Source organism: Nomia melanderi, chromosome 2 (assembly GCF_051020985.1).
Source record: "Nomia melanderi isolate GNS246 chromosome 2, iyNomMela1, whole genome shotgun sequence".
Taxonomy (NCBI): domain Eukaryota; kingdom Metazoa; phylum Arthropoda; class Insecta; order Hymenoptera; family Halictidae; genus Nomia; species Nomia melanderi.
The window spans coordinates 932,944-958,747 of NC_135000.1; the positions used below are offsets into that span (position 1 = coordinate 932,944).

Sequence of the window (25,804 nt, forward strand, 5' to 3'; positions counted from 1 at the left end):
TGCATATATATGTTATTATTATTATGTATATAGGCATCTATGCAACAATAATTGTATAGTTTTCTCTACCTCAGTCCAATCACATTTAGCAAGAAGGTATCTTGATTGTCAGTGTATATATCGCATATAGCGAGCATATCAGTGATCACTAATATGGCGGCGTTGAAAAAAACCGGCTGAATTGTTGATCTTTTTAAAAGAAGTACAGATTGCAAAGAAATTTCTGAAAATGATAAAAATATCGGCATTAAACGAGGAATCCAGTGAAGAAAGCGAAGAAGAGGATGTACCAACGATTACAAAGGAAGCTCAAGTACGTATTGAAACTGTTTACTTTTCTTTTTGTCAAAAATTATAACCTATAAAGTTGTCATTAAATTGTAAAATTAGATTACTTCGCGTAACAGTAAGGATATTTGTTATCGGATAAGAATTTGATAAAATATTTGATATTCAATCGTGTACCTAATTATGACATGAAGCGAAAGAAAATTTTTTCATTTTCGTTTGAAAGGAATTTAATGGAGAATTACAATTCATAATGAAAGTTTTATTTTTTCAAATCTATTTTATTATATAAATTTTGTATTATATACAATTTTTTATTATATGCTATATAAATCGAATATTATATAAATATTCAATATTAAAAATAAAGAACTATTAATGACCGTATTATTAATTTATAAACATCTGTTTACAGGAACAAATAGCTCTTACTGAATATAATAAAGCCTTAGTTTTATTAAATGAAAACAAGCAGGAAGATGCTTTGAATATTTTTAAAGATTTATTAGAAACGGAGCTATTGGATGAAGTAGAGAAACCTGAGGTACCAGATGGAAGATCCAGACCAATGTTGTCATTGAAATACTCTTGTTTCAAAAATATCGGCGCTTTAAAAGCTGCATCAGGCAACTATGATGAAGCCATAGAAAATTATTGGGAAGCAGCAAATTTGGATGATACAGATGTTACATTGTGGTATAGAATAGGCATATTAGCTATAAAAATATCTAATTTAGAATTAGCTTGTTCCTCATTTAAACAAGGCTTGAAATGTAATTCTAATCATTGGCCATGTTTAGATAATATGATAACTGCCTTATATGCTGTTCCTGATTATATGAACTGTCTTTTATATATTTCTATGGCATTAGAACGCGATCCTAATTATGTGAAAGGTTTAGCTTTCCGAGACAGAATATTTAAAGACATTCCACGTCTCGAAGAATGTTATAAATTATATAATAGCGATTGGCAATTGGATCCACCATTATGTACAGAATACGACCATATGTTGGGAGATAAATTATTGGGAGAAGCAAAAGCTATTGCTGAAAGATGGGCCGAAGTATGTAAGATAGAATTTACTCCAAAATCTTTGCCGGATTTAATCCTGAGAAAACCCATAAAGAATTATACCTGGTTAGATTTAGGAGAAAGTTTATTAGATATGCATAGATACATCATGGAAAGTGATTTAAGTTTTGTTAGTAGAATTAAGTTAACGGTTCTTAATTCAGAGGAAACGTCTTCGAAAATGAATACTGAAGCAGATACTTTAGGAGGCAACGATGTGAATACAGATGTAAATTTACTTTTGAGTACAACTGAAAAGAAGGAAAACGATAATGAAAAATTAATTAAAATGGATACAGACGACATAAACTTCCCATTTGAAGCATTAGAGGACAGTCATGTGTATAACGGTACTGATGTGACAATGGAAGCTGACATGGAAGATGATAAAAAGTCATGTTCTAGTGATGTGCAAATAATAGAGGATGAAGATCCACTGAGAATATTAGACATAGATCAGGGTATCCTGGAACAGAATGAGCCAAAAAATGATTTAGAAGAGCAAAATAATGTTGAAGCGTATGAAAATGTAGATAAATTACAACCTGAGAAAGTTACAGATGATGTATACAGTAATACCGGAAATGAAATACAAAACGATAAAGTTAGCGATAAAGATAGCAATAAATCTAGTGACAAATCATATGAAAAAGATTTGAAAAAAGTAGATAAAGTGCAATCTAAGACAGAAGAAAAATCTAATGAAAAGACAGAGGGAAAAGAAGAAGTGCAAAAAGTAAAGAAAAGGCGTAGAAGTGCTCTTTGTTTTTTACAACAGTGGGCTTGGAGTTGTAACAGCATGAGACGATCAGCAAGAGTGAGAAGTTCGAATAGAAGAGAAGCTGAAAGGGATGATATTCAACTGGAAGAGACTCTTCGAAGAATATTTCCTAGTACTTTACTGTATGTATTTATAATATTTTTATAGTCATAAAACTTGTTGAAATTTTAAATGAGTCCGATTAAATTTATAATTTTGAATGTATCAGGCCAGATACAGTAAAACTAACTAAGGATGATCCTTCTAAAAATATGGACGACTCTATGGATACAATGGACTTGTATCAGTTATTTACTAACCAAGAAAATAATAGTAATAATGCTGTGGAGACTGTTAAAAGTTCTGAAAGTTCAAAGTCTCCGAGTCCTGATAGAAGGTATTAACCTATTGAAACATTCATGTATACATCAGTGATTACTAATGGTCTTTTTTACAGTCGTCAGCAAAATTATTTTGGTACAGAATATGAAATATCTGATGTAAATATGTTTATTAGTGAACACAGTGGTAAAAGCAACTTAATGATAATTATAGCAAAGTTTACTGAATTTTTATGCACTAAATGGGATCAAGAATGGCCGAAAGGAATGACAGAAATATATTTACAAGCATATACATTTATGAGGTATGAAGAAAATGAATTTTTTTTTTGAGCTCAGTCTATAAAATAATTCATAATTGTTTTCATCTTTCTGCAGAGATCACATTTCACATCCGTCACCATTTGAGGAACATGTAAATAACAATATTTTAAAATTAGATGCTGAAATGACTTTATTATTTGGTGAACTTCACACCGATAAATGGTTGAACAACAAACCAGACATCTTACCTTCTTCAACGTATAGTTTCTTTTTCATATATCTTCACTGTTTTGTGAATATATGATACATTTGAAGTAAAAGAAGTTATAACAAGCAATGTTTTTCTTTAGATTAGATAAACTTGGTACAGGAATGCCATCGGAAGAATTGGGTCACATCATTTTTACAAGCGTCAGAAGAGATATTATAAGTGAAGAAAATATTTTCATACTGGTGAGGGTGTTGTGGCTTAAAGCTAATATTTTTCTGTGTCAAGGAGACACGGATATAGTTATTGAAACATTAGAATTGGTGAGTGATTAAAGCTTTTATCTCAATAAATATTACAATTTTTATGTACTTCAATGAAAAAGAATTCAATACTAAATTTATTTTCAGTTATTAAATCATTTACAAGAATTGGAAAAACGAAATCAAAGTATTTATCTCAAATTACCTAACTGCAAATACAATCCTCAAATCAGTATTAAAATTGTTGAAAAGAAACTTAAGTCTATTCAAAGGTAGGTATCTGATTAAAAAGATTTTACATTAGCACGATTGAAAGAAAGAGTTCTAAGAAAATGTAAATTTTAAAAACAGGGGACAGAAATTAGGTGAGATACAAAGTTTGTATGACGAAAAGAAATATGCTGAACTAGCCTACGTACTACAAGATACATTTAAATTTGCAAAGCAAGGGAATAAATTTTTGTCCGTTAGCGATAACATAGTTGATAGAGTGCAACAATTATCTATGTTATTAGATAGCTTATGGCAGCTTCAGCAATACGAAGAGTGTTATGTATGGGCAGAAGCCTGTCTTAACGAAGCATGGCAGAATTATTTAAATGCATCTGATGAAGTTGAACAGAAAAAGTGGACAGGTTCTGTTTTAATGTCGCTCGAGAAACTAGAAGCATGCACTATCGAAGTTAGCACATTCGTTCTAAAATACCTACCAGAGGTTCGACTTTCCAGATTAGTGCAAAATTTAGTTCATATTGTCTGTAATCAGTTAGACGTGTCAGACACTACTGTAGAAATGCCACTCGAAACTGTTCTTCCCTGGATCCTTTTACATTATATTCTACAATATAAAGAGGACAAAGAAAGAGCAAAAGTTGAATCGTCTTATAAAAATAGGCAGCACAGTGCTAACTATTCAGAGTCAGATGATGAAGATGAAGGTGTACCAGCATCTATCATGATTTTATTCATTGCTCATGAATTTATGGGCAGACATTCGTGGTGTTGTTACAACGAGGCAAAACTGTTATTTTTTACGTTAAATTTGGTTATTCCAAAATTAGAAACGCCACAATTTTCTAGCATAAAAGGTAAAGTTTCGAAATACTTGGAACAAATATTTTTCTGCCTCTATGGTCATTACAATAAAGTGAATAAAGGACGACCTAAACATATCGAAGAACACGGAGTGCCTCAGATGAAGGTGACATGGGAGGGTGCGCAATTACTTTTCGATTTTTACAAGCCTAAGCAAATACCAGAATTCTATTCGCCGAGATCGTTGACTATTAGCGCGGATACGGAAGATCTGTTTAAACGCATAATAAAATTGATTCCTTCGGAAAGCGATCCAAATCAAGTAATCGATGAAATGATGGCTTACACAATGGGCGAGCGAGACACGATGCCAACGGTTAAAAAACCTTTACCACATTCCATGTCTACTATTTATTATTTATTGGGAGATTTTTATTTCAAAAATTGTAAATGGAGTGCAGCGATACGATACTATTTGTTAGACTTATGCTTTCATCCAGCAAGATTAAACTCTTGGACTGGTTTAGCAATGTCATCGGGCACTGTAATAGAAACTTGGTTAAATAAATATAAGCCCATGTGAGTATTGTTAATTGTATTGGGTTGGTGCAAAAAGTTTGACGTTTCTTATACGTGGCGAACAAAAAGGTTTTTGTCTTCGATACGACACCTGATTTCAAACTATTATAACGTGTACAAAGGGCACTTCTGTCTTTGTCTTTACTCAGTTTTGGTTTAGTTAGCGACCAGTTGAGAACTCTTCTTTTTATTTCTTATAAAAAAGCGTCGAAACCTTTCCATCAATCCAATATATTTGAATAATAGATGGGAGATTTTTTTTGATAAAGCTAATGGTAACGTGTTTCTCGTTTCACGTTTAGAAGTGAGGACAAGCTCTTGGCAAAGGCGAAACTGACTCAGTCTAGTTATAGACACGCTGTTGAACTAGATTCTTGCAATCACATTATATGGACGGAATATGGAAACTTTGCCTATGTTGTTCACTCATTCTGTTCGCGATTGTTGAAACAGGAAACGGACACACTGAGTATGGAACGATTTGAGATTTTAGAAACTAGGAAAGAGGAAATGTTGGAAATAGCAAATCAGTGTTTTCAATCTTGTGCTCGCTTATTTATTGGAAGCAAAGATGGACCAATACTCCATGACGAAAGATGGCTTTATCAATACATGCTTGGCAAGGTTGCTGAGAAGAAAAACCAGGAACCTCCTATATTTTTAGAGCATTATGCAAAGGTGTGTAAAAATTTCTTTTACTACATAGCATAATAATTAAGGTAAAATTGCAGTTTCGTGCCTTTTGTTTCGGTATAATCTTTGTTCTATCGTTAAAACAAAAATTCAGTTGGGGGAAATTAAAATGTGTTGTGCTTTTTGTTAATTCCAATAATGACCTTGACAACAAATTTCGAAGTTATTCTGATTGGTAAGCTTTCTTTCTGTACATTTATCAAAAAGTTTTAATTTTACGATTTGTTTTTAATTAAATAACAAAAAGTACATTTTTTAAAATTCCCTCAATTGATTTTTCATTTTAGTGATAAAATGAAGCCCTTCAAACAAAAGTAATAGCAAAATTAATTCAAATTGTGAGAAGGCAATAAACTGCAGTTTTACCATAATTAATATAAACAGAGTAAATTATGATTAATCTGTACCCGATCGCAGGCCAGCGAATTGCTATATCATAATAACGCACAATATCCGCGTAGAATAAGTCATAAATCTCCGCAACATCTTTCGGTCGAAGCATTAGAAGTCCATTATCGAATCCATGCAAGTATATTGAAGTATCTGGAACAACATGAGGGCAAACCGCTGAAGAAATCTTTGGGTCAGTTGCTGCAATTATACCTTGAAAAATGTGCTGAAGGCCCTTTTATGAAGTACAGTTCAAAACTGAATGAAAAAACCAAAGACGATGCGTTTTTCGCTGGTAATAAAAGCGCTGGAAAAGAAGTGGAGTTTACTAGCGAAGGGGACAGAAATGTAGTTACTGTTTGCCAGCGGTCGAATAGTATTGAGGAAATAGAAATAGTTGATAGGACAAACAGAGGATTGAACGCGACTCAGCGGGCCGAGAAATTGGAAACGCGTAAACGATCGCCCACAGACATGCCGCAAGACAACGTGAAGAAAATAAAATTGAGTAACGTGTCGCATTTACAGTTGATGCAAGATGTTGTGGCTTTAATAGACGACGTAATCACGAAAGTTTGTGACATGGTCTCGCAAAAAGAAAAAGGAGATGAGATAATGGTGTTGTCGAGCGATGAGAGTAACGAACCAAAGTTGCAGAAACGACGGGTAAAAACGAAGAATGTCGAGAAACCGAAACAGCAAATGTCGTCTGCGGATGAAAAAGGTTCCTTGAATTCGCTGAAAATTGGTAATGTGTTCGAAGCTGAAGGAAAGTCGGAAAATGTTCAAGATTTAATGGATGCATTGATGAAACAAGCAATGGAAATTAGTCAAGAAACACGGCAGTCGACGCCTGAAGATGAAGACACACGAAAATTTGATGGCAAGTGGCTGCACAGCGAGGACTTACAGTGTGGTAACAAAGATGCAAAAGATAAATCGGGAGATAAAAAGAAACTAATGAATACTCCTAAAGAAGAAGTAACATTGAGTAGAAGAGGTTCTCAGGAAAGCACCACAACAACCCAAACAACCACAACGACAACGGAAACAAATAATTCCAGTTCAAGTAGTAGTGATGAATCCAGCACCAGTGATGACAGTTCTGATACCGATAGTTCAAGTGACACAGATAGCGATACTGCTTGTGAAAGTGATTCTGATAAGAAGAAAAAGGATTCTAACTTTGCACAGAAAGAAGAAAATATGAGAGACGAAGAAGTTGCAACCTTAATAGCATACTGTTTAGCTGGTCTAGAACAATGCATTTTAAGATTTTCCGAGCACTACAAGTCATTCTATAGACTGTCGCATTTCTTTTTTAACAATAAGACTGCCAAGGACATAACAAAGTGTAGGAATCTCTTGTTGGATAGTTACAATTGCCAATTTTATCGTGGTGAAAATTTTCAAGGACTCTTTGCAGACAGAAAAAGTACCAACTTCTTTAGTGTAAGTACATTGTATTTCATTTATTTATGTTCTTAGAATATAATATTAGGTTGTTTAATATGAAATGTCGGATATATCTTACTCATAAACCTTTCTATTCTTGATGTTGTTATTCCTCAGTTTTTCATATAATCTCTTAAACAGTTTCATTGTCGATTGTTAGAATAACTCTTTGCAAAAAAGTTTTTCCAAATTGTGCATAATAACTACTTCTTGCATCATTTTTTTAAAACACGGGTATCACCAACATTCATGTAAATTTCTTATATGAATTCAAACTTGGAAATAATGCTGCAAAAACTGCTCAAAATATAAACAAAGCATTTGGGGACAATACTGTGAATGAAAAAACAGTGCAGCGTTGATTTGCAAAATTTCATTTTGGTAGTTTCTTTGCAAAATGAACTGCGTGATGAACACATTGTCAGAAGTCTATTGAATCGAATAAAGCATATTTTGATTGAATAAATGTCTTTTAGAACATCACATAAGGTTTCCTTTTCTTTGCAAAATCCAACATTTCATATTACACGACCTAATAGAAACACATTTCTACTACCATTATTATTTGACAAGTTTAGGAGAAGAGCTGTAACAAAGTATCTTGGAAAGCTGTTACATTAAATCTTTGTATAATTTGTGCGTTCTTTGGTTTGTCAGTTATATTGGTATAATCTACAAGTACTGAACCTCTGGCCATTCCATCAACCACAGGACTTACATTTGTTATTATAGAAGTTTCTATAAATTCTGGCCATATCATAACTGCAGCAGCCATTGCATCCGAAGAAGTCCATGAAGTAGAATGCAATAAACTTATTCGCTCCGCTTTGTTTAAGAAATTTGTTATAGTAGAATTTAAACGTCCCAATACATTAGTACGCCAATGCTATTTGAAAGTCAATCATATTTTTATGACATGTCAATTTGAAATCCTTACTAATATAAAGATATACCATTTCAATTGAATCTTGAAATAATTACCAAAGGTATATGACTATTCCTAACTGTTTCCCAAGGAAATAGAGTACTCGTTTTATTAGTACGATTTAATGCAATATAATTACTTTCAGGATCTTGATAGAAATTAAACTCCACATTAGGTAGAACATTACCGATACCAGAAGTACTGGAGCCTAATATAATATGTTTTTTCAAATTTTTTAAGAATGAAGGATCCAATGCTACTGCTATAGCAACATTTGTTAACGGTCCTATGCTTAATAGAGTTATTTCACCTAAAAAAAATATATCAAATATATTTAAATTTAAGTATTTATATTTAGGTTTCTTTTCAATTTAATTAATTTTCAACCTGGATTTGCTTTTACTAAATCTACAAGTGCTACAGCTGCGTGTTTACTTTCATCAACTTTAGCAGTTATTTTTTCTGTGAATTTAAAATCTCCAAAACCATCGAAACCAAAATAATCACTAGGTTCATATTCTTTTAATAATGCTTCCTCTGCTCCTTTATAAACAGGTATCTGGAAAATTTTGTGCAGAAACATGTAGAATATTTACACTATTTTTTATGAGATATAAAATAAATATACTTACGTTGCTTCTGTTAGCAATAGTTAAAGTTTTAAGTACATTTTCTACTACATTATTTATATATATATTCCCATATGTACAAGTAATCGCTAAAACTTTGAATCCCTTGAATTCAGATTTAAGAGTCAAAAGTATGGCTACTGCATCATCTGCTCCAGCATCTGTATCTATTATTACTTTCTCCGAAGCATTAATAGACCTTGTGAAAGTTTTAAAATGAATATCTTTATACTTTTCTGCGATGAAAAATATACTGTATAGAAGAATTTTGGAAAAAATTATTTAAAACATGAACAAGAAAATGCCAACTAATTTACTATATATTTTCTACAATTAGGTTCTGTAATTAACAAACAACTTTTTGATATTTTTTTATAATTTGTGAAGTAAAGCGTTTTTAAAAAAAAAATGTTTAATTTTTACCTAACACTGCACCAAGCCAAAGAAAGAAGAATTATAGTAACATGATTACCGATAGTTAGCTTCATATCTTCGACGTTAAAGGGTATCTAAAATATTGTTTGTTTACGTTATAAATGTGAAAACACTTAATGACGATATATCTGAGATTACGAAGTTTTATAAAAGAAGTATCTACCTTTTGTACCTCTAGTGTTCGTGGTTTCTTTTCTACAATAAACTATTGCATATTCTGTTGTGTATGCAACTGTGTTAGGTATATCTTTATCAGAGTGAACTTGGAAATGTAATGAGTGTGATTACTTATCAATACTTACATAAGATAATATTCATTTATCTTCCTAGGGTGTTTGGCATATACCAAATCGAGAAGTTGATAGACCTGGAAGTTTTGCATTTCACATGTCAAGATGTGTAACATTACTAATGCAAGTACTTAAAGAAACAAATGATGGTCGAATGTTGATGCAATTGAGTGTACAATTGGGAAAAATACCAGAATCAGACAAGTATATATTTAAATTAAACATACATTATATATTTTTTGAATTGTTTAATTTAAAACAACTAATAAAATCACGAAATTTCTATGTTATTTTTTCAGAAAATATTTACGCGATTCAGAAAGGGAGCAATTATCTAGACAAGCATTAACTCTCTGCTTGCAGTCTCTTAGGACAAAGGTGCAGTTGATGGGATCTGGCTCTCCTGATCCTGTATCTAACAAGAATCCGGATACTAGAACTCAAGTACTTCTTGATACGTATTGGGTATATCAAAGAGCTTTAAAAATCTTTCAGACTAAGGAGCAAATTATACAAACACTTTCTGCCTTGTTAGTAGACACGTATAAAACATACATGGGGAATAAAGTAAGTTTATATTCACCAAACACATTTAGGGTATGTTAGAATGTGAATTTCATGTGACTGTTTTAATTATTTATTAACAGAATTTGGAGGGAAATGTTTTAGAAATTGCTACAAAATTTTGTAATGAGTATAATTATAATCGCAAAGTTTTAAATAAGTTACTCTCCAATCTCGATAAACCTACCTCGGACACTCAAGTTCAGCCTCAAGCTACATCTCCGACTCCTGTAAGTTCTATAGTCTTCTTTCTTTACATTGTACATTCGTTGATCGATGTAAATAAATATTATAATAAAAATTCTCCATTGATAGGTGGTTACATCTCAGTCCCAGATTAGTTCGGCATCACCGCAGTCATCCCAAAGTCGGAAACCATACAGAAATTTGACAGCGACAGGCCGACCAAGAGGGCGACCACCAAATGTTAACAAGTATTTCCAGGCCATGCAACAAAGTGGCAATGCCATGAACCAATTTAACGCGAAAACTAATTTTACTAATTACATGGGCGCATCGGGAGGAAATCGTTCTTTGATGAATCCATACTTTATGCATCCATTGATCGATCAAAATATATTATCCGCTCTACTAACTAGTGGTTTAAGCGGTAGTATGATGGATCCCCTAGCAACGATCAATTATTTCAATCAAATGGGAAATTATCAAGACATTCTTAGACAATATCAAAATAATCTCTCATCGTTGTCCAACTTGACAAGTGGTTTAAATAGTACAATCGCCAGTGCATCCACTATGAACAATGTACCCCCGATGAGCACAGTCGCGTCTAGTATGAACACTCCAGCAAGCATGAATAATTTAACTAATAATTTGACAGTGCAACAGTTGTTAAGTCTAAGTAGTAATCCAACCCCCACAACGGCACGTTCTACGCCCTTGCATCAGCAAACAACTACAACTAAGACAATTACTACAACCACGTCTATCGCCAAAGATAGACCTAGTATATCGATAACACCAGTGAACACGGTACCGCCTAAATGCAAATCATCTAAACAAAGTACACAAAACGATTCGTTATTGTCAGTTCAACTCCCGAAGTCTTTGCAACTGTCGCAACCTTCGAAGCAAGTATTACAACCACCACCTACCACGCAAGTTTCTCTTTTGAAACCATCGGTTGTTCAACAAGTTAAAACCAGCCCACCGAAACAAATGAGTGCCCCGCAAATTCGAGTCTCAAAGTCTCTGACTGAACCTCAGCCAGCTCATAATCCCTCTTTGTCGCATTCTCCGTTGAAAAGCAATGCTACAACTAGTTCGACTACAGTGCCTCAGGTTGCGCACTCGACGATGGGTCCATCAATAAATTTGAAGCAGTCGTTGTCGATTAATGTCGCCCCTTCTCATTCAGGGACATCGCTGCAACACAAATTACTGTCGAAAAAGAACTCGCAGCGGCCATATTCACAAACAAACGTGCACAATCCAATTAGGAAGACGAAACCATCCAAAGCGATGCCTTCACTGCCCACGACTTTCTCGAACTTGTTGAATGCGATGCCTGGAAATTCATCCATGACACAACCACCTTACATACCTTCTGAACTTAGCGGAATATACGGGAATCCGATAAATCCTCAAAGTGGACTGAAGGCTCCGAGTACAAAATACTCGAATTACAAAAAACCATCTGCCAAAGCGAAAACACCGACTACCATGGAAGTGTCCACCCCTTTGCCTAATTTATTTTCTCAAAGTGGAGAAGCTTTATCGATGCTTACGCAATTGAAACAACACTCGCATTTAGAGATTATACCTCAACAAAAAGCACAAATGAAACCAACAATAGAGTATTCGAAAAACCTGTCCTCTGGTGTAAGCATAGTCCCGCAAAAATTATCCGACCCTTTAAGACCGTCTAACACAGATTGCATGACCATATACGACTTACCTAGAGGAAAATCAAGTAATCTTTCGAATAAGAAAGGGGAAAAGTCTGTTAACGATAGCGTTGAGATTATTACTTTAGACGATTGAGTCTGTAAATTTTGTTGGTACGAAAGCAGCCATGTCACTTTTTTTTTATCCTTTTTGGGGGGTTTGAAGAAAGACAAGGGATTGTATTTAATTAATGAGTCATTGATAGGAAATTCGTATTAAAATTGTCATCAGTTCATAATTTAATTTAAAATGTATTATAGATAAGTTATATAACAAATAGTACTCAAATTTTGGTCTAACAATCTTTGTTTCTGGTCGGGTTCATATCGATTCAAGATGACTGAAACAGATTGCTAGCCTTCTCACTTTCGTGCCTAATAATATCATTCTGTACAGGCTTCCTAATTGTCACGTATGAGAATAGATAATGATGATGGTAATAATAATATTAACAATAAATGTATTCTAAATTATGGAAGGTAATTTATAAACGGAAGAAACCGTAAAAATGTACTTTTTCAAACTTCGGTACCTACGTCAATGGTCGAATATCATATTTAATGGTATCCTGATAATATTCGAAAGAACATTAGCATACACGTGACGAATATTGTTTCACATTTTCAAAGAGAAATGCTTTTACATATTAATGAAACGATGCATTATTTTTCTACTATTTACATTTAGCAACTGATGAATTTTTTTTTTGTATGTAAACAGAGAAAGGTAGACAAATGTAATATTAGATATTAGCGAGACTTGTACATTTTCTAATGCGTAATTTATAAGAGTATCTTTCGCAGTAAACAAAATACACGATATCGTTTATTCCTGTTAAATAAGAAAGTCGTGTAATCATTTTTTTTGGAACATGTGAAATTTATTTCTTTATAAGAATTATTACAAACTACGAAATTTTATATCTGTAATTTACTATATTATTCGTTGTTCTAACGATTTAGTACTAAAGAAGTATATTTTAATATATTTGTACAAATATGAAGTATTTATACTTATCACATCTATGTTGATTTATGTGGCAGTTTAAATGAATTCGCAGGTAAACCACGTACGCCTAAACCTTTTACAGCGAATAAGTAACCGGCGTAAGGTTGCTCTTTTAACTGATCTTCGCTCAGTCCCGTGCGCGACGATGTTACATATAATACGTCGAGATCAGTACCACCAAATGCAACGCTGGTTATAAGTTGGGCACCAGGGATTTTGACAAAACGCAATAATTCACCCGTTTCCGGTTTTATATGCAGTATCTATATATTAATTATTTTTTATTTTCAGAAAGTAACTAACTTGAATTATATATATTGTATGATGAGTTCTAATAGGCATTACGAGTTATTGTATAGATTGTTATAATACTTACGCCACCTCCGCCATATACAGCGACCCAAAGATTTCCACATGCGTCTACAGTCATACCATCTGGAAATCCATTGATATTGTTTTTCCGAAGATCGAAAATAGTCCTTTTGTTAGCTATGTAAAGAAATTAATTAAATATGTAAGTTTATTTAATGCAAAAAGGTATTATAAGCATGTAAGGTATATTGTAAATTTCTTACATATAGCTGCCGTTTGAGAGTCGTAATTGTATGCAACTACCTGATAGCTCAGTGAATCAATGTAATAAAGTGTGTCTTCGTTAAGATTCCAACCCACTCCATTACTTATACTTACAGGGGTCACTTGTTTTTTTAACACAAGATTAGAACCAATACTGTAAAATGACCCTTTACCAGGTTCGATTACTCCATCTATTTCTAGAGCCATTGTCCCTAATAAAATTGTTTTATTATGCAATAATAGAATTTACAGTAATATATTTACTTATTAAATAATCAACATGCTCAACGAACCACCCCACAATGTTCCAGAAGAATCTACTTTTGCATCGTTCCATCTGGTTTTTGTAGGATCACTGTCAGCTGTGCTTAATGTTTCAGTTGTACCCTTTGAAAGATTCGTTTCTCCATCCCATGTAACTAATGCAACATCTGTACCAATTCCAGCTACGAATTTGTCACGAGCACCATCAACGGGAATAACAAATCCAACAGGTCCATTTTCTAGTAATTATGGTAATCATAAAATCTATATCGTATATTTGTAAAGTATATTATAAAAAATGAAGTAGTGTGTATTAGGATGTTTACCTGTAGAAACAGATGTAAGAGTTGAGGTTAATGGATCGTATCTATATATTTTTTGACCAAGTATATCAACGAAGTAGAGCTTTTTAGAAAGTTGATCCCAATGTGGGCCTTCTCCAAGGGTGTAAGGTCCTACTAGTGGTTCAATAGACAACTCTGACATTTTCCTAATACATAATAATAATAAATATTAATACGGATAAGAAAAGTATCTAGTAATATAGTTACATTAATTTGACATGACTAGTAACTAAAATTATACGTTATTTATATTCAAAACTGTAGATACAGGAAATGTAATTTAAAAATTTTTTTTAATTTGCATTTAAATTGGTAGTTAAATTACGTTTAATATAGTAATAGTCATGCACTTTTATACCTCTATTTGAATATCCACTTGCAGCACAAGAAGTAAGCTTACGTTATTTTTTAACACGGTAATAATGTAAAAATTCGAATGCTGATATAGTAGAGTTCCAGATCTTTCTCTCTGTGTATATATAGTATATACATATACATGTGTATTGTGCGCCACACGTAGTATCCATTAGATAAAAAAAATATGTACTTACACACCTAATCTTTCAATTATATCCAATAGGAATACATGTAACCTGTTACGTCACTGAAAGGTTATCATAAAGTAGAATTTATATATGATAACATATGAAACACCCATATTACATACTACTATCCATTCTCTCGTTAATTAAAATTCGTTCTTTCTTTAAATATTATTTTTGTAGATAATATATAGAATAAGAAATAGATAAAAGAATTAATTTCTTTTTTTCTTTTACTGCATGTTTATATAAATTTCATATTACGTCCCATTCATTAACTCTTGTTTGCCATTAATTTTGTTATTATATAAATAGTAAAATATAAATTACTTAATGCCATAAAGGTGTTTTGAGGAATAACGTAGAAAATTAGTTGCATTTAATTTTGCATCAGTATTTAATATTTATAAATATCAAGATACATTTTTATCATTTATTTGTCGCAAAATATTACAATTTAAACGAATTTGCTATCACACCACGTACACCTAAACCATTTACAGCGAACACGTAACCAGCGTACGGTTGCTTTTGCAAGTCTTCAGCGGTCAAATCGCGGCTAGATGTTGTTACAAATAGAGTTTCCAAACGGGAACCTCCAAATGCGCAACTGGTTATTTTCTCTACAGGCATCTTCAACAAATGCAATAAACTACCAGTGCGTGGATCAACATGGGCCACCTGTTGGTTAAATATCTTGTTATTCCGTAAGTTTCATTAACAATGTATCGTTCGAACATAAATACTCACAGCACCACCGCCATATAAAGCTATCCAAAGGTTTCCATTTCTGTCTATGGTCATACCATCTGGTAATCCCGTAACGTTATTTTTTTCAAGATCGAATACGATTCTTTTGTTACCTATAAATCGACAATGCGATTTTAATGGAATTTCATATTTTATAATTTATGCACTGAAGAATAATATCGTACTTATAGTTCCCTGGACTTTCTCGAAATCAAACGCGGCTATTTTACGCGTAGGTGTATCTATATAATAAAGTGTATTATCCTCCTGATTCCAAGCTAATCCATTACTGTTCGTAACAGGGGACAGTTCCACTTGTGGTTTCAAGTCGGAGCCGATACGATAGAAATTTGCTTGATCTGGTACAACAACGTCGTTCACTTCGGGTCCAATTGTGCCTATAAATGGCGTAGAGTAAAGAAAATATGCTTTAATGTGATTAACTAAATCAGTACTTAATCATTACTTAATCGTTACTCAATTATTACTTGATTATTACTTGATTATTACTTGATTATTACCTAATTATTGCTTAATTACTATTTAATTACTGCATAATTATTACTTGTTAATTTATAATTATTTTCAACCTACCACCCCAGAATCTACCCGAAGAATCCACCTTTCCGTCGTTCCATCTGGTACCATTTCGGTCCTTATCGACAACAGCTAAAGTTTCAGGACTGGATTTTGTAACATTTCTGTCAGGATTCCACGATATCAGAACGAAATCGGTAGCAGTGCCAGCCACAAATTTATGTGGTTCTCCTTGAACAGGAACCGCCACTCCAACAGGACCATTTGCTAATAATTCATATCAATTCACATTTAATTAATAATATGTCAAATACTTACTTGTATAATAGCTTGATTCATCATTTTCTCATTGTTTTTTTTTTCATTAAATTAGAATTTTAATTAAACAATTAACTTACATATGTAAATGCAGGAAAGATCTTTGGTTACAAGATCAAATCTACAAATTTTCTGTGCCTCTATGTCAACGAAAAAGAGTTTGTGCGTATAGTGGTCCCAGTGTGGACCTTCGCTGTGATCAAATCGACCAACTATTGGCTTGATAGTTACTCTCTTGTGGTGTTTTCTTTCCTCTGAACTAGATTCTTCACTGCGAGCATGAAAAAGGATAGGAATGCGAACTATTTCAAACGAATCCTAGATCCGGTCGTTGCACGTTTTGCTCGATGAATTCGATTAGAAAACAGTATTCTAATTCAAATATTTTAACATTTTTATCAAAATCAACGAATTTATATTATTAACGTTTTTTATATTCACTAGCAAATAATTTAATAGACAATTATTGTAAACTTTCGTGTATTCAAGACGAATTTGAAATTGTTTTCCTCTATCATTCTTAATTTTTGTGAAATTCGGAAAGGAAGAGTTAACTTTGCGACTTTATAAGTCAGTTCTGCGTTGATTACAAATTATATACAATTTTCTAGTAGAACATGATTCTAAAAACTACGTATAAATTGTGTATAAACATGTTTGAACAATTTCTTAAATAAATGAGATATTTTCTACGGTTAAATATCGATCGGATATTTTTGTTTATTTTAAAAATTAAAGGAACGAGACAGAAGTTTTGTATTATTATACAAAATATTGTTCATACAAAACCATAAAAAAATCTGCAACACGAATATTACATTCAATTGAACAAATAAAATACTCCCATAATACATAATGTATCGCCAGTGGTTCTCAACGTCGAACATTCTCAACAAAGATCACTTTTGCAACAAAACCATTTTAGCGAAATTCTCTTCTTTCAATCAGAACCAAAATCTGTATTGTAGACATTTTTTATGGTCCCCACACAAACAAGGGGTGCTCTGTCCTTTATTGAAATAAAATTCTGCCTCGGACAATCTTTAAAGTAAACTAAAAAATATCCAAAGTAATTTTCTCGTGGTGTCATCATCAGTTAAAAATTGTTTCGTAATATTTGAATGTTTACACCGTCCTATAAGTACATATTTTATCTAAAAGAGCCTACACAACAATTTTCTATAAAAAGACATTCGTACAGATTCCACAGTTAATATACAAAAATGTTCAATTTAAAAATTCAATTTTTCCAAATTAAATTCAATAGAATAAAATAACAAATTGAGGGTTACACATTTGAGTGGTTTCGTTTTCGAGTTTTTATTACATAAAAAACCGTATCGAATAATGTTATTAACAACAGTGAATAAGTCATTTTCGATGTTTTATAATAAACTACAAGATTCTGTACGATATTAATTCGCTGATAGGGTTCAGTGGACACGGTGCAGGCTCGTCGATTTCTCGTTGCAACGCGAGATCCTTTCACTTACCTGGAATGATGTGCAAAGACAATGGCTATTAATCCAAGGAGGAGAACATTGCAAGCGATGAGTCGCATTATGTTGTTAATTAATCGGTTAAAATGACCGCGACAGAGATACACGCTCAAAGGCGTGAAGTTCCAAAAAACGATGGTACTTAAACAGGCGACAAGGTCTAAAGAAACTTCACAAATGAAAACTCAACGACAGTTTGCACCTTATATACTATCGGACTCCTCTGAAAGTTTCGTCGGTCTCGTTTCCCTCACTCAATTTCTCGCTGATAAATTGTCAGTATTTTTCAAAAGAAAAAAGCTATTACAGTAATCCTCAGTTAAATTTTAAAGGAATTTTCACGGTTAAATTTGAACGAACCATCCCCACTCTTCCCCACTACTCACTGTTTCGAGCTCAGTGTAACGTGATCGCGGTAGCAGAGACAGAACATGAATATAACAAGCGAGAGGGAACAGACACGCTTCAATAAGGTGCCGCGAACATAACCGGTAATCGTGCAGTGGTAAAAATTTCGGTTTCAGTCGTTTCAGTCTTACCTTTTCAAATGTTGTACCAATGGATCGTTGAGATTCTCCTGATTAAAATGAGTCCAAACATGACGCTAGTTTCATCGATTTTGGGGAAACGAACCTTTAATTTCGTTAATTACATTAAGTCGGTAAAACTAGTCCGATTTACGTCGTGTTTCGACTCATTTTAATCATAACGATCTCAGAAATTCACTGGCACTATATTTAAGAAGGTAGAGTTAAAATTGCTGCAATTGAAATTTCCTTTATTGTATGTTTATATTTCTATACTTATACCTAAATTGTCTTATAATTTTCTTTATACTTAAATTGACCCATTCCTAAATTCTTCTTCCCCAGTTATTAAAAAGATAACAGATGCTTCTCTGCGAAATTGCTAAAGAAATTGATTTCTTAATACGCAAATCGAATCATAAGTCAATTGAAATGTTAATAGCTGCTTTCTTAGAGTTCCTATATAAAAATTTGAAAATAACAATTTGATTGCTCGGTAGTTCTAGTGTTGAGTCCAGCGACGATCTTAACCTTCCAGTGTTGATCTTAACCTTCCATGCTCGGCGGGCTGCGTCTATCCCCCTTCCACTCACTATATCAATCTGACTTCATAACGGCTTGTTTAAACAAAGGTCCTGCACCTTTTTAGGGTAAGATAACTAGATTAGCAAAATTATCCCTATACGTTCTTCAACTCTGTTAATAAATCGTATGACACGATGTTCGAGTATTTAAATCATTGTCACTTCTAACTGCAAGAGTGCAGGTGTTTTTTTCTCATTTAAATAAGCATGTTGGGTTATCAGGAAATATGTCAGAATAAGTATAGAACTTTGTTTGAAACTTATTCTATACGTAGTGTGTTTCAAGGTAAAATTCGACGAAAGGTATAATTCTTAAAATGTAGAATTGTAAATTTTAAATTTCCGTAAATTTCACATACATTGTATTACGTACGCTTATGCAATACATATATCATAATGCAAATGTTATTCTTCGTGACTCGTTAAGTGCTCTTGTCGATACAACTGGCACTATATTTTTTAGACATCACTGCAGCCAACGAAAGTACACAACTGATAAGAATGTTCCGAATGTCTTCTAATTCTGGTTTGCAACGGGTCACATTCATACATCATTTCGGGAAATTTACATGAAAAACACAAACCTGTCTCTCATGCGACAGTGTTTCGCAATTATATTATACGAACCAGAAGAAAATGTACATAAATTGACAGTTTTACTTGAACTATCAGTGTAGATAAGTTTGTAATCCTTTGAACTCTGAACTGATATAGGTGAGTAAAAATTGCTTTTTAAACAGATATTAACGCTTAGCCAACCGAATAGGAATTTTATCTAATTTTCTTTGTTATTTAGTAAGCTTGCAACTGGGGATACTTGTAATTCATTAAATTGAAAGAATTCAATTAAAGTTAATGAAAAACGTTGTAGTTGCAGTTTCTTTTTGAGCGGTTGTCTAAACGTTAATCAATGTTTATTCCGCGATTAATGTAGAATGTTTCATGACGACATCTACGGTAAAACACTCAATCGACCAGTGAATTAATACAGATTTAAGGGCACAGATAATAAACCCAAAAGCTAATTATAAGATTAACAATGGACGTTTCGTGTTACGGAAAGTTTTTTAGGCCCCGGAATTCCTTGAGACCTGTGTATTTACTAATGATTCACGAATTTAGGATTTAGAATGTTTAACACTAGGTTTACGGAACGCATCAATTTGACGCAGATTGAATTTTATGGGCATTATTTGATAACACTGTGGAACACGAATTTTGTTTTGTAATAGCCACTAGGTGGTCCTCATAGAGTTCCTTGCCTTAAATACGAATCCGAAAACCAAATTGTTGGTCGCGGAATTGGAATCAGGCTCAATCAGCCGAGGCCGAAGCCTTACCAACGTTGCCTCTTGGGGATGATGAGTCCCGTGGAGGTACAGTGCGTTACTGATGTGAGCCAAGCCGACCATTGGCTCAAAAGTGAAGAGGGGTAAGGGGACTCGGCCGCACGCTCCACCTCAGTTCACGGCTCGGCCAGTAACAAAGACGTGCCAAAACTAATTCCGCCATTACTATCGGGCCGAGCGCCATGAGTTCGACGTCTCCCCTTGCCCCTTTTCACTTCTGAACCACTGGCCAACTGGGTTCATGTCAGTAACGCACTGTAAGTATGAATGTCTTTGTTGGGTTTTTAGTGGAATGACGTTTAAGTTAGGTCGATGATAAAATGTACCTATGTTTCGCAACGAACAGGAACACCACTGTTTTTAGCTGCAACTTCTACGATTTGTCCTGGACATTCGGAAAATTGTTGTATCAGGTTCTAAGATAAATTAAACATGTAATGTATTTATACAAATAAAGTGCGTTACTGATGTGGAGCCAAGCCGGCCAGTGGCGTAAAAATGAAGAGGGGCAAGGAGATTCGGCCACACCCTCCACCTCAGTTCACGGCTCGGCCAGTAACAAAGACGTGCCAAAACTAATTCCACCATTACTATCTGGCCGAGCGCCGCGAGTGGACATCTTCCCTTGCCCCTCTTCACTTTCAACCCTTTGCATTCGGAAAGATACTCTCAGTCACCGCTTGATTAATACGTTCGCCACCAGCGTCACATATTTGTGACTGCCGTAATCCTATATTTTACATAATGAAAATGAAATTAATCCTATAGATATTGTTGTTAGAAATTATAAATCACGACATTATATTTAGGATCTCAATGGCTCGTTTCAGTTTTATTTTTCTGATATTTTGTTTAGAAGATTTATTAGATTGAAGAAAATATAATTGAGGAGACCATCACCAAAATGAACGCTGGTAGCGAACGTGTTAAACGCGGTAAAACTATAAAATTTGATATTTAACACGTTGAATGCCATGGGGGTCACCGGTGACCACCGGCCACATCGAATTATTGTACTATAATTCACTCAATGAAACGACAATTATATGAAAACGTTTCTATGTTGTAAATAACGCTACATAATAGTGAAATTCAGCTAGATGAACATGGAATAGTAATGCAATTCGATCAAATAATTTAATATCATATTTTTTCCATTCTGCGTATTTTCCTCTTGAAATCGTGCAACGTTCAACGTGTTAATATTGAACTTTGTATAATGTCTTGATACGTGAAATATTTGAATGAAATAGCTTTATCCCTCAATGTACTTGTGATTTCTCGTCGATTTGCAAAGGGTTAATTTCCGCTTGATTTTCAATATTCGATAACAGAATACTTGGAGTCATCAGTTACAATGTCTTAAGGTACAGTAGAATTTCACACAAATGTTTATTTCACTTATTGTTAAAGTTTACAATTTAATTGTACCGCACGCAAACTTTTATTTCGTTTCTTTTAACTTTCCACGCGCACGCCACAACGGTTTTTGCTTCTCTCAACCTTTTGTTTATTTTTCGCGGCTTATTCGTTCTACATTCGTAGGTCACTCCCTATTTTAGCATTCGTTGATGCCTACAAATCCATTTTTGAAATTATTTATTCTAATCAAAAGATATCAAACGAGTGCAAAGGTCATTACCTTGGATTACATTGAACTGTGTATAATGCATCGGTGTGTGAAGTAGTTTGTGATTTCTCTTCGAGATCATTTAAAAAAAGTATCGTCTTTGTCTAGTACGAAAGTGTTAAGTATTTCTAACGAAATACTTCTGAGTGCAAAGGGTAAGCCACAGGTCGGCTGGGCTCGCGTGATTAACGCATTGTATGCGGATGTAACCGTTTCGTGTAATCGTTTGATTGTAACTTAACCCTTTGCGGTCGGCAAATTTCTCTGATGGGTGTACTAGCTAGTCGGGGCAAACAGCTTTCGGAGTCATTTTTCCGTAAGTGATTTAAGGCAAATATCTGGGCTGCGACGTGTAAGGACAAATACCTTAGATATAGTCGGACCGCTTATGACCAAACCACTTGAACTCAGATGGTTCGCAGGTGGTCGATGATGGCCTGCAGAACCGTGCACCGTGTTGACGGGATTAGTAATTAACCCTTAGCACCCCAGGTTGTTTTGTAATCTATCAGCAACTACAACTAATTTTTATAGCATTCCTAGCGAAAATTAGAAATGCTATAACATTTCTTCGATCTTTTATTTTCCTTGTCAGTACAAAATTTGGATGTGTGAAAAATCGAATAATTTTAAGGTAATTTCTTTAAGATTCATTAAAATACTTATTATTATAACTGGTGCAATATTGGAGTCTAGAGAGTTCAAAGGGTTAACACTAGAACTACCAAACTACCATTCCTAAATTTTTTTTCTACAACTACTGAAAAGGAACAGATGCTTCTTAGGGAAGTGAGTAATGAAATTGATTTAAAAATACGTAAACTAAATTATAAATCGATTGAAATCTCAACGGACACAATATTGGTGTTTCTATAGGAAAATTAGAAAATCTAATTGAATTACTCGGTAGTTCTAGTGTTAAGATCATTGTAAGGCTTTTGGGGTAGAGTGTAGTTTTGCGAGTTGAGAGGAGCAGCACAAAGTAGACTAGCGTTGAACAGTGTAGTACTGCGTAGAATAGATTAAGATACATAGTTTAGTTTAATTCTAATCTAGCCATATTCTATTTAAATAAAATTACAATTACACCTGTGCTTGTTTTCGCCAAACTTTCCAATCCCACAAATATATGGATATGTAAAAACACAGAATATGTTGAAGCTGATCTATAGCGTTTAATAGTACTTGTTAAGGCCACTTATAGCCTTACCGTTTCGTTCGAGCCCTTAAACCATCATAGTTTTAGTTTTGTATGCACTTTTTATCTTTTCTAAGACTTATTGTACATTTGGTAGTTTTTCGTAACAATAAGAGCCTTCGTCCCGCTCGCAACTTGCAATCGTCCTTACGGTATTATGAGAAGGGACCGTGGCAGCCATAAATCCCTGAACCCATAAGGCCCGCGATTCTTGCTGTAGATTCTCCTTGTCTATTGTTCACATCTGGCGTCCAGTCACCAGCATTTTTAACTCTCTAGCCCGTCTGTTAGCATGTGTTATTAAGGCCAAAGCGTTTCTTGCTTTTTACCTGCCACGGTCGACGATTGCAAACGGAACGAATTAGTTATTAACATTAGCAACTTGGAAGACCCAAGAAGGGAGGGGACTGTGTCTCCCTTCCACAACCATCTAGATCTAAAAGGACCAACCAGAACGTCTTCACCCCCGCGAAGACGACATTGCGGAGGTGTCGTCGAGGAGGATTCTGGAAGGCCCAGTGTTGTTAGAAACACAAGTTGGAAACACATAGTTAGACAAGTATCAACTCACATATGATAATCTCAATTTTTCTCGATTGCTCTTTCGAGATGCGTCGGACAATCATGAATAAGATCATGCCGTCACACTGACGACGCCGACTTCTATGACAGTTTCGAAATGCCGGCACTGTGACAGCACCGACCGCAAAGGGTTAAAAGTGAAGAGAGGCAAGGGGAGACGTTCACTCACGGCGCTCGACCCGATAGTAGCGGAATTAGTTTTGACACGTCAGTACTTCACACACCGATGGATTGTACACAGTTCAATATTAACCCTTTGCACTCGGAAGTTTCTCACTAGAAATGTTTAACACTTTTTGAGGTTTTATATAAAGAAACCACGGGAGAAGAAATTTCGAAACAAGAATTTTTATTTCAATTGGCAGAAGAAGGCAAACAAGACTAATTACAGCTAGGCAAACAAGATCAATCAACACCCGTCACAAATACAAGTACAGGTTTATGTGAACGGAAAACATACCAGATAAGATATTGCAAAGACAGTAGGATTAACAAAATTTGTCTAAAATGTAAAAAGTACGTATGTGGAGAATGTACAATCGAGAAGCCTATTTGCAAAAAATGCGGTGAAAACGAATAAAATGTACATTATATACTTCTGAATAAAAGAAACTATATTTTTATACTGTCAAATTGGCTATTATCTTCATTCTATATTAAAAAATATAAATTGTGCTAAATACCGGTCATTTCACCCGTCGTGGTAGGAATAGGTATACGTGAAGTGTCGGTAGGAATAGTGTTAATCAAGTGGTGACTGAGAGTCGCCTTCCGAGTGCAAAGGGTTAAACATCAAATCTTATAGTTTTACTGCATTAAATCATGTGGTGACTGAGAGTCACCTCACGAGTGCAAAGGGTTGAAAGCGAAGAGAGGCAAGGGAAGATGTCCACTCGCGTCGCTCGGCCAGATAATAATGGCGGAATCAGTTTCGGCACGTCTTTGTTACTGACTGAGCCACGAGCTGAGGTGTAGTGTGTGGACGAGTCCCCTTACCCCTCTTCACTTTTGAGCCAATGGTCGACTTGGTTCACGTCAGTAACGGACTGTACATATTTAGTCGCGCGGCGAAGGACAAACGAACGCAGTAAGAACAAGTGAAACGTGAGCGATATGAGGTGGTGACTTCCAAGCACTGACGTAGGCCAGATGCTTCGACGAAACAGAACTACGTGTTCTCACGTACCGTATCAAGACCTTCGTCAATGTAAAATTTTTAATTGCCGTCATAGAATGCAAAGAAAATAAGATAAAAGCACTGATAGTTGACCAGTTAAGAAAAATTTTCTGCGTGAATAATAGTGAACGTTTGCTCCTTTATTGAATAATGAGTCTATGATTGGAAATGCTGTCTAGACTTCTTAAATTATGTAACAAAGTGAACTTTTTCAAATAGTTACATTATTCGAAGTTTATAGACATTTTGAAAAATTCAATACGTGCGTCAGAAGCTGATCATCCTTGAAAACGAGGAAACTAGTAATTTACCATATGTTACCAATTAACTACTTACAGTAAAACCAAACACGCTAAAGGTGATTAACGCTTAGCCAGCCGAATGGGGAGACTTCCCATTTTTCACTTAGCAACGTGTTGCCTTTTATTCTGTTTATCTTTTCTTTTGTTATTTAGTAAGTCTTGAAGTGGGATTAATTGCAATTCTTCAAATACGTTTCCTGTTTTTACAAAACACAGTTTCTAACCGAATTAATTGAATGAGTTCAATTGAAGATAATGGAGGAGGTTGTAGTTATAGTTCTTTTTAGGCGGTCGCCCAAGTGTTAATATCGTTTATTTGCAACGATTATGGCAAATTACAAGTCAAAGGACAATTACAAGTGAACAGAAGTTAATTTCACGTTAGAAATCAGACACATACAACCAACGCCAATGAAATAAATTGTTAGTTTTTACGATAAATAGTTCAATTCAGGTGAATTTTTATCTGAATTGGGTCGAAATAGAATATCTATCGAGCCTTTCTCGAAAGATCAT

General features: G+C 34.2%; 3 protein-coding genes across 4 annotated transcripts; 1 reads left to right on the top strand and 2 right to left on the bottom strand.

Moving 5' to 3' along the window:
* The first annotated feature begins 40 nt into the window (after positions 1-40).
* On the top strand, positions 41-13,776 carry LOC116425994 (calcineurin-binding protein cabin-1). 2 transcript variants are annotated; one of them, XM_031974382.2, is made up of 14 exons: positions 41-313; positions 704-2,265; positions 2,352-2,519; positions 2,580-2,768; positions 2,842-2,985; positions 3,078-3,258; positions 3,346-3,470; positions 3,550-4,812; positions 5,115-5,490; positions 5,923-7,347; positions 9,670-9,833; positions 9,929-10,196; positions 10,277-10,423; positions 10,509-13,776. In XM_031974382.2, exons 1-14 carry the CDS (start codon positions 230-232, stop codon positions 12,195-12,197), a joined length of 7,785 nt encoding a protein of 2,594 aa, XP_031830242.2. In that variant the 5' UTR covers positions 41-229; the 3' UTR covers positions 12,198-13,776. The 2 variants fall into 2 exon arrangements, with proteins under 2 accessions (XP_031830242.2, XP_031830243.2); XM_031974383.2 differs by having other exon boundaries at positions 5,118-5,490.
* Positions 7,362-9,665, bottom strand: LOC116425996 (nucleoside hydrolase). The gene is made up of 6 exons (XM_031974385.2): positions 9,503-9,665; positions 9,328-9,413; positions 8,908-9,103; positions 8,663-8,834; positions 8,332-8,585; positions 7,362-8,236 (listed from the first exon to the last, which is right to left on the bottom strand). Exons 2-6 carry the CDS (start codon positions 9,390-9,392, stop codon positions 7,925-7,927), a joined length of 999 nt encoding a protein of 332 aa, XP_031830245.1. The 5' UTR covers positions 9,393-9,413; positions 9,503-9,665; the 3' UTR covers positions 7,362-7,924.
* On the bottom strand, positions 13,031-18,311 carry LOC116425964 (uncharacterized). Its single transcript, XM_076364878.1, is given in 12 exon segments — positions 13,031-13,372; positions 13,486-13,598; positions 13,685-13,897; positions 13,979-14,188; positions 14,276-14,439; positions 15,280-15,287; positions 15,289-15,516; positions 15,586-15,698; positions 15,771-15,983; positions 16,180-16,389; positions 16,521-16,711; positions 17,934-18,311. Coding segments are annotated over 12 exon segments (1,980 nt in total). The 5' UTR covers positions 18,002-18,311; the 3' UTR covers positions 13,031-13,123.
* Between the last annotated feature and the right edge of the window lie 7,493 nt (positions 18,312-25,804).

Excerpts from the sequence above, each read along its gene's own strand:
- LOC116425996 (XM_031974385.2), bottom strand. The coding sequence starts at position 9,392 with ATGAAGCTAACTATCGGTAATCATGTTACTATAATTCTTCTTTCTTTG. Across the intron at positions 9,104-9,327 it reads TTGGCTTGGTGCAGTGTTAG|GTCTATTAATGCTTCGGAGA; the intron begins GTAAAAATTAAA and ends AACTTTCACAAG. Across the intron at positions 8,835-8,907 it reads CTATTGCTAACAGAAGCAAC|ATACCTGTTTATAAAGGAGC; the intron begins GTAAGTATATTT and ends AAAATTTTCCAG.
- LOC116425994 (XM_031974382.2), top strand. The coding sequence starts at position 230 with ATGATAAAAATATCGGCATTAAACGAGGAATCCAGTGAAGAAAGCGAA. Across the intron at positions 3,259-3,345 it reads TTATTGAAACATTAGAATTG|TTATTAAATCATTTACAAGA; the intron begins GTGAGTGATTAA and ends ATTTATTTTCAG. Across the intron at positions 10,197-10,276 it reads AAACATACATGGGGAATAAA|AATTTGGAGGGAAATGTTTT; the intron begins GTAAGTTTATAT and ends ATTTATTAACAG.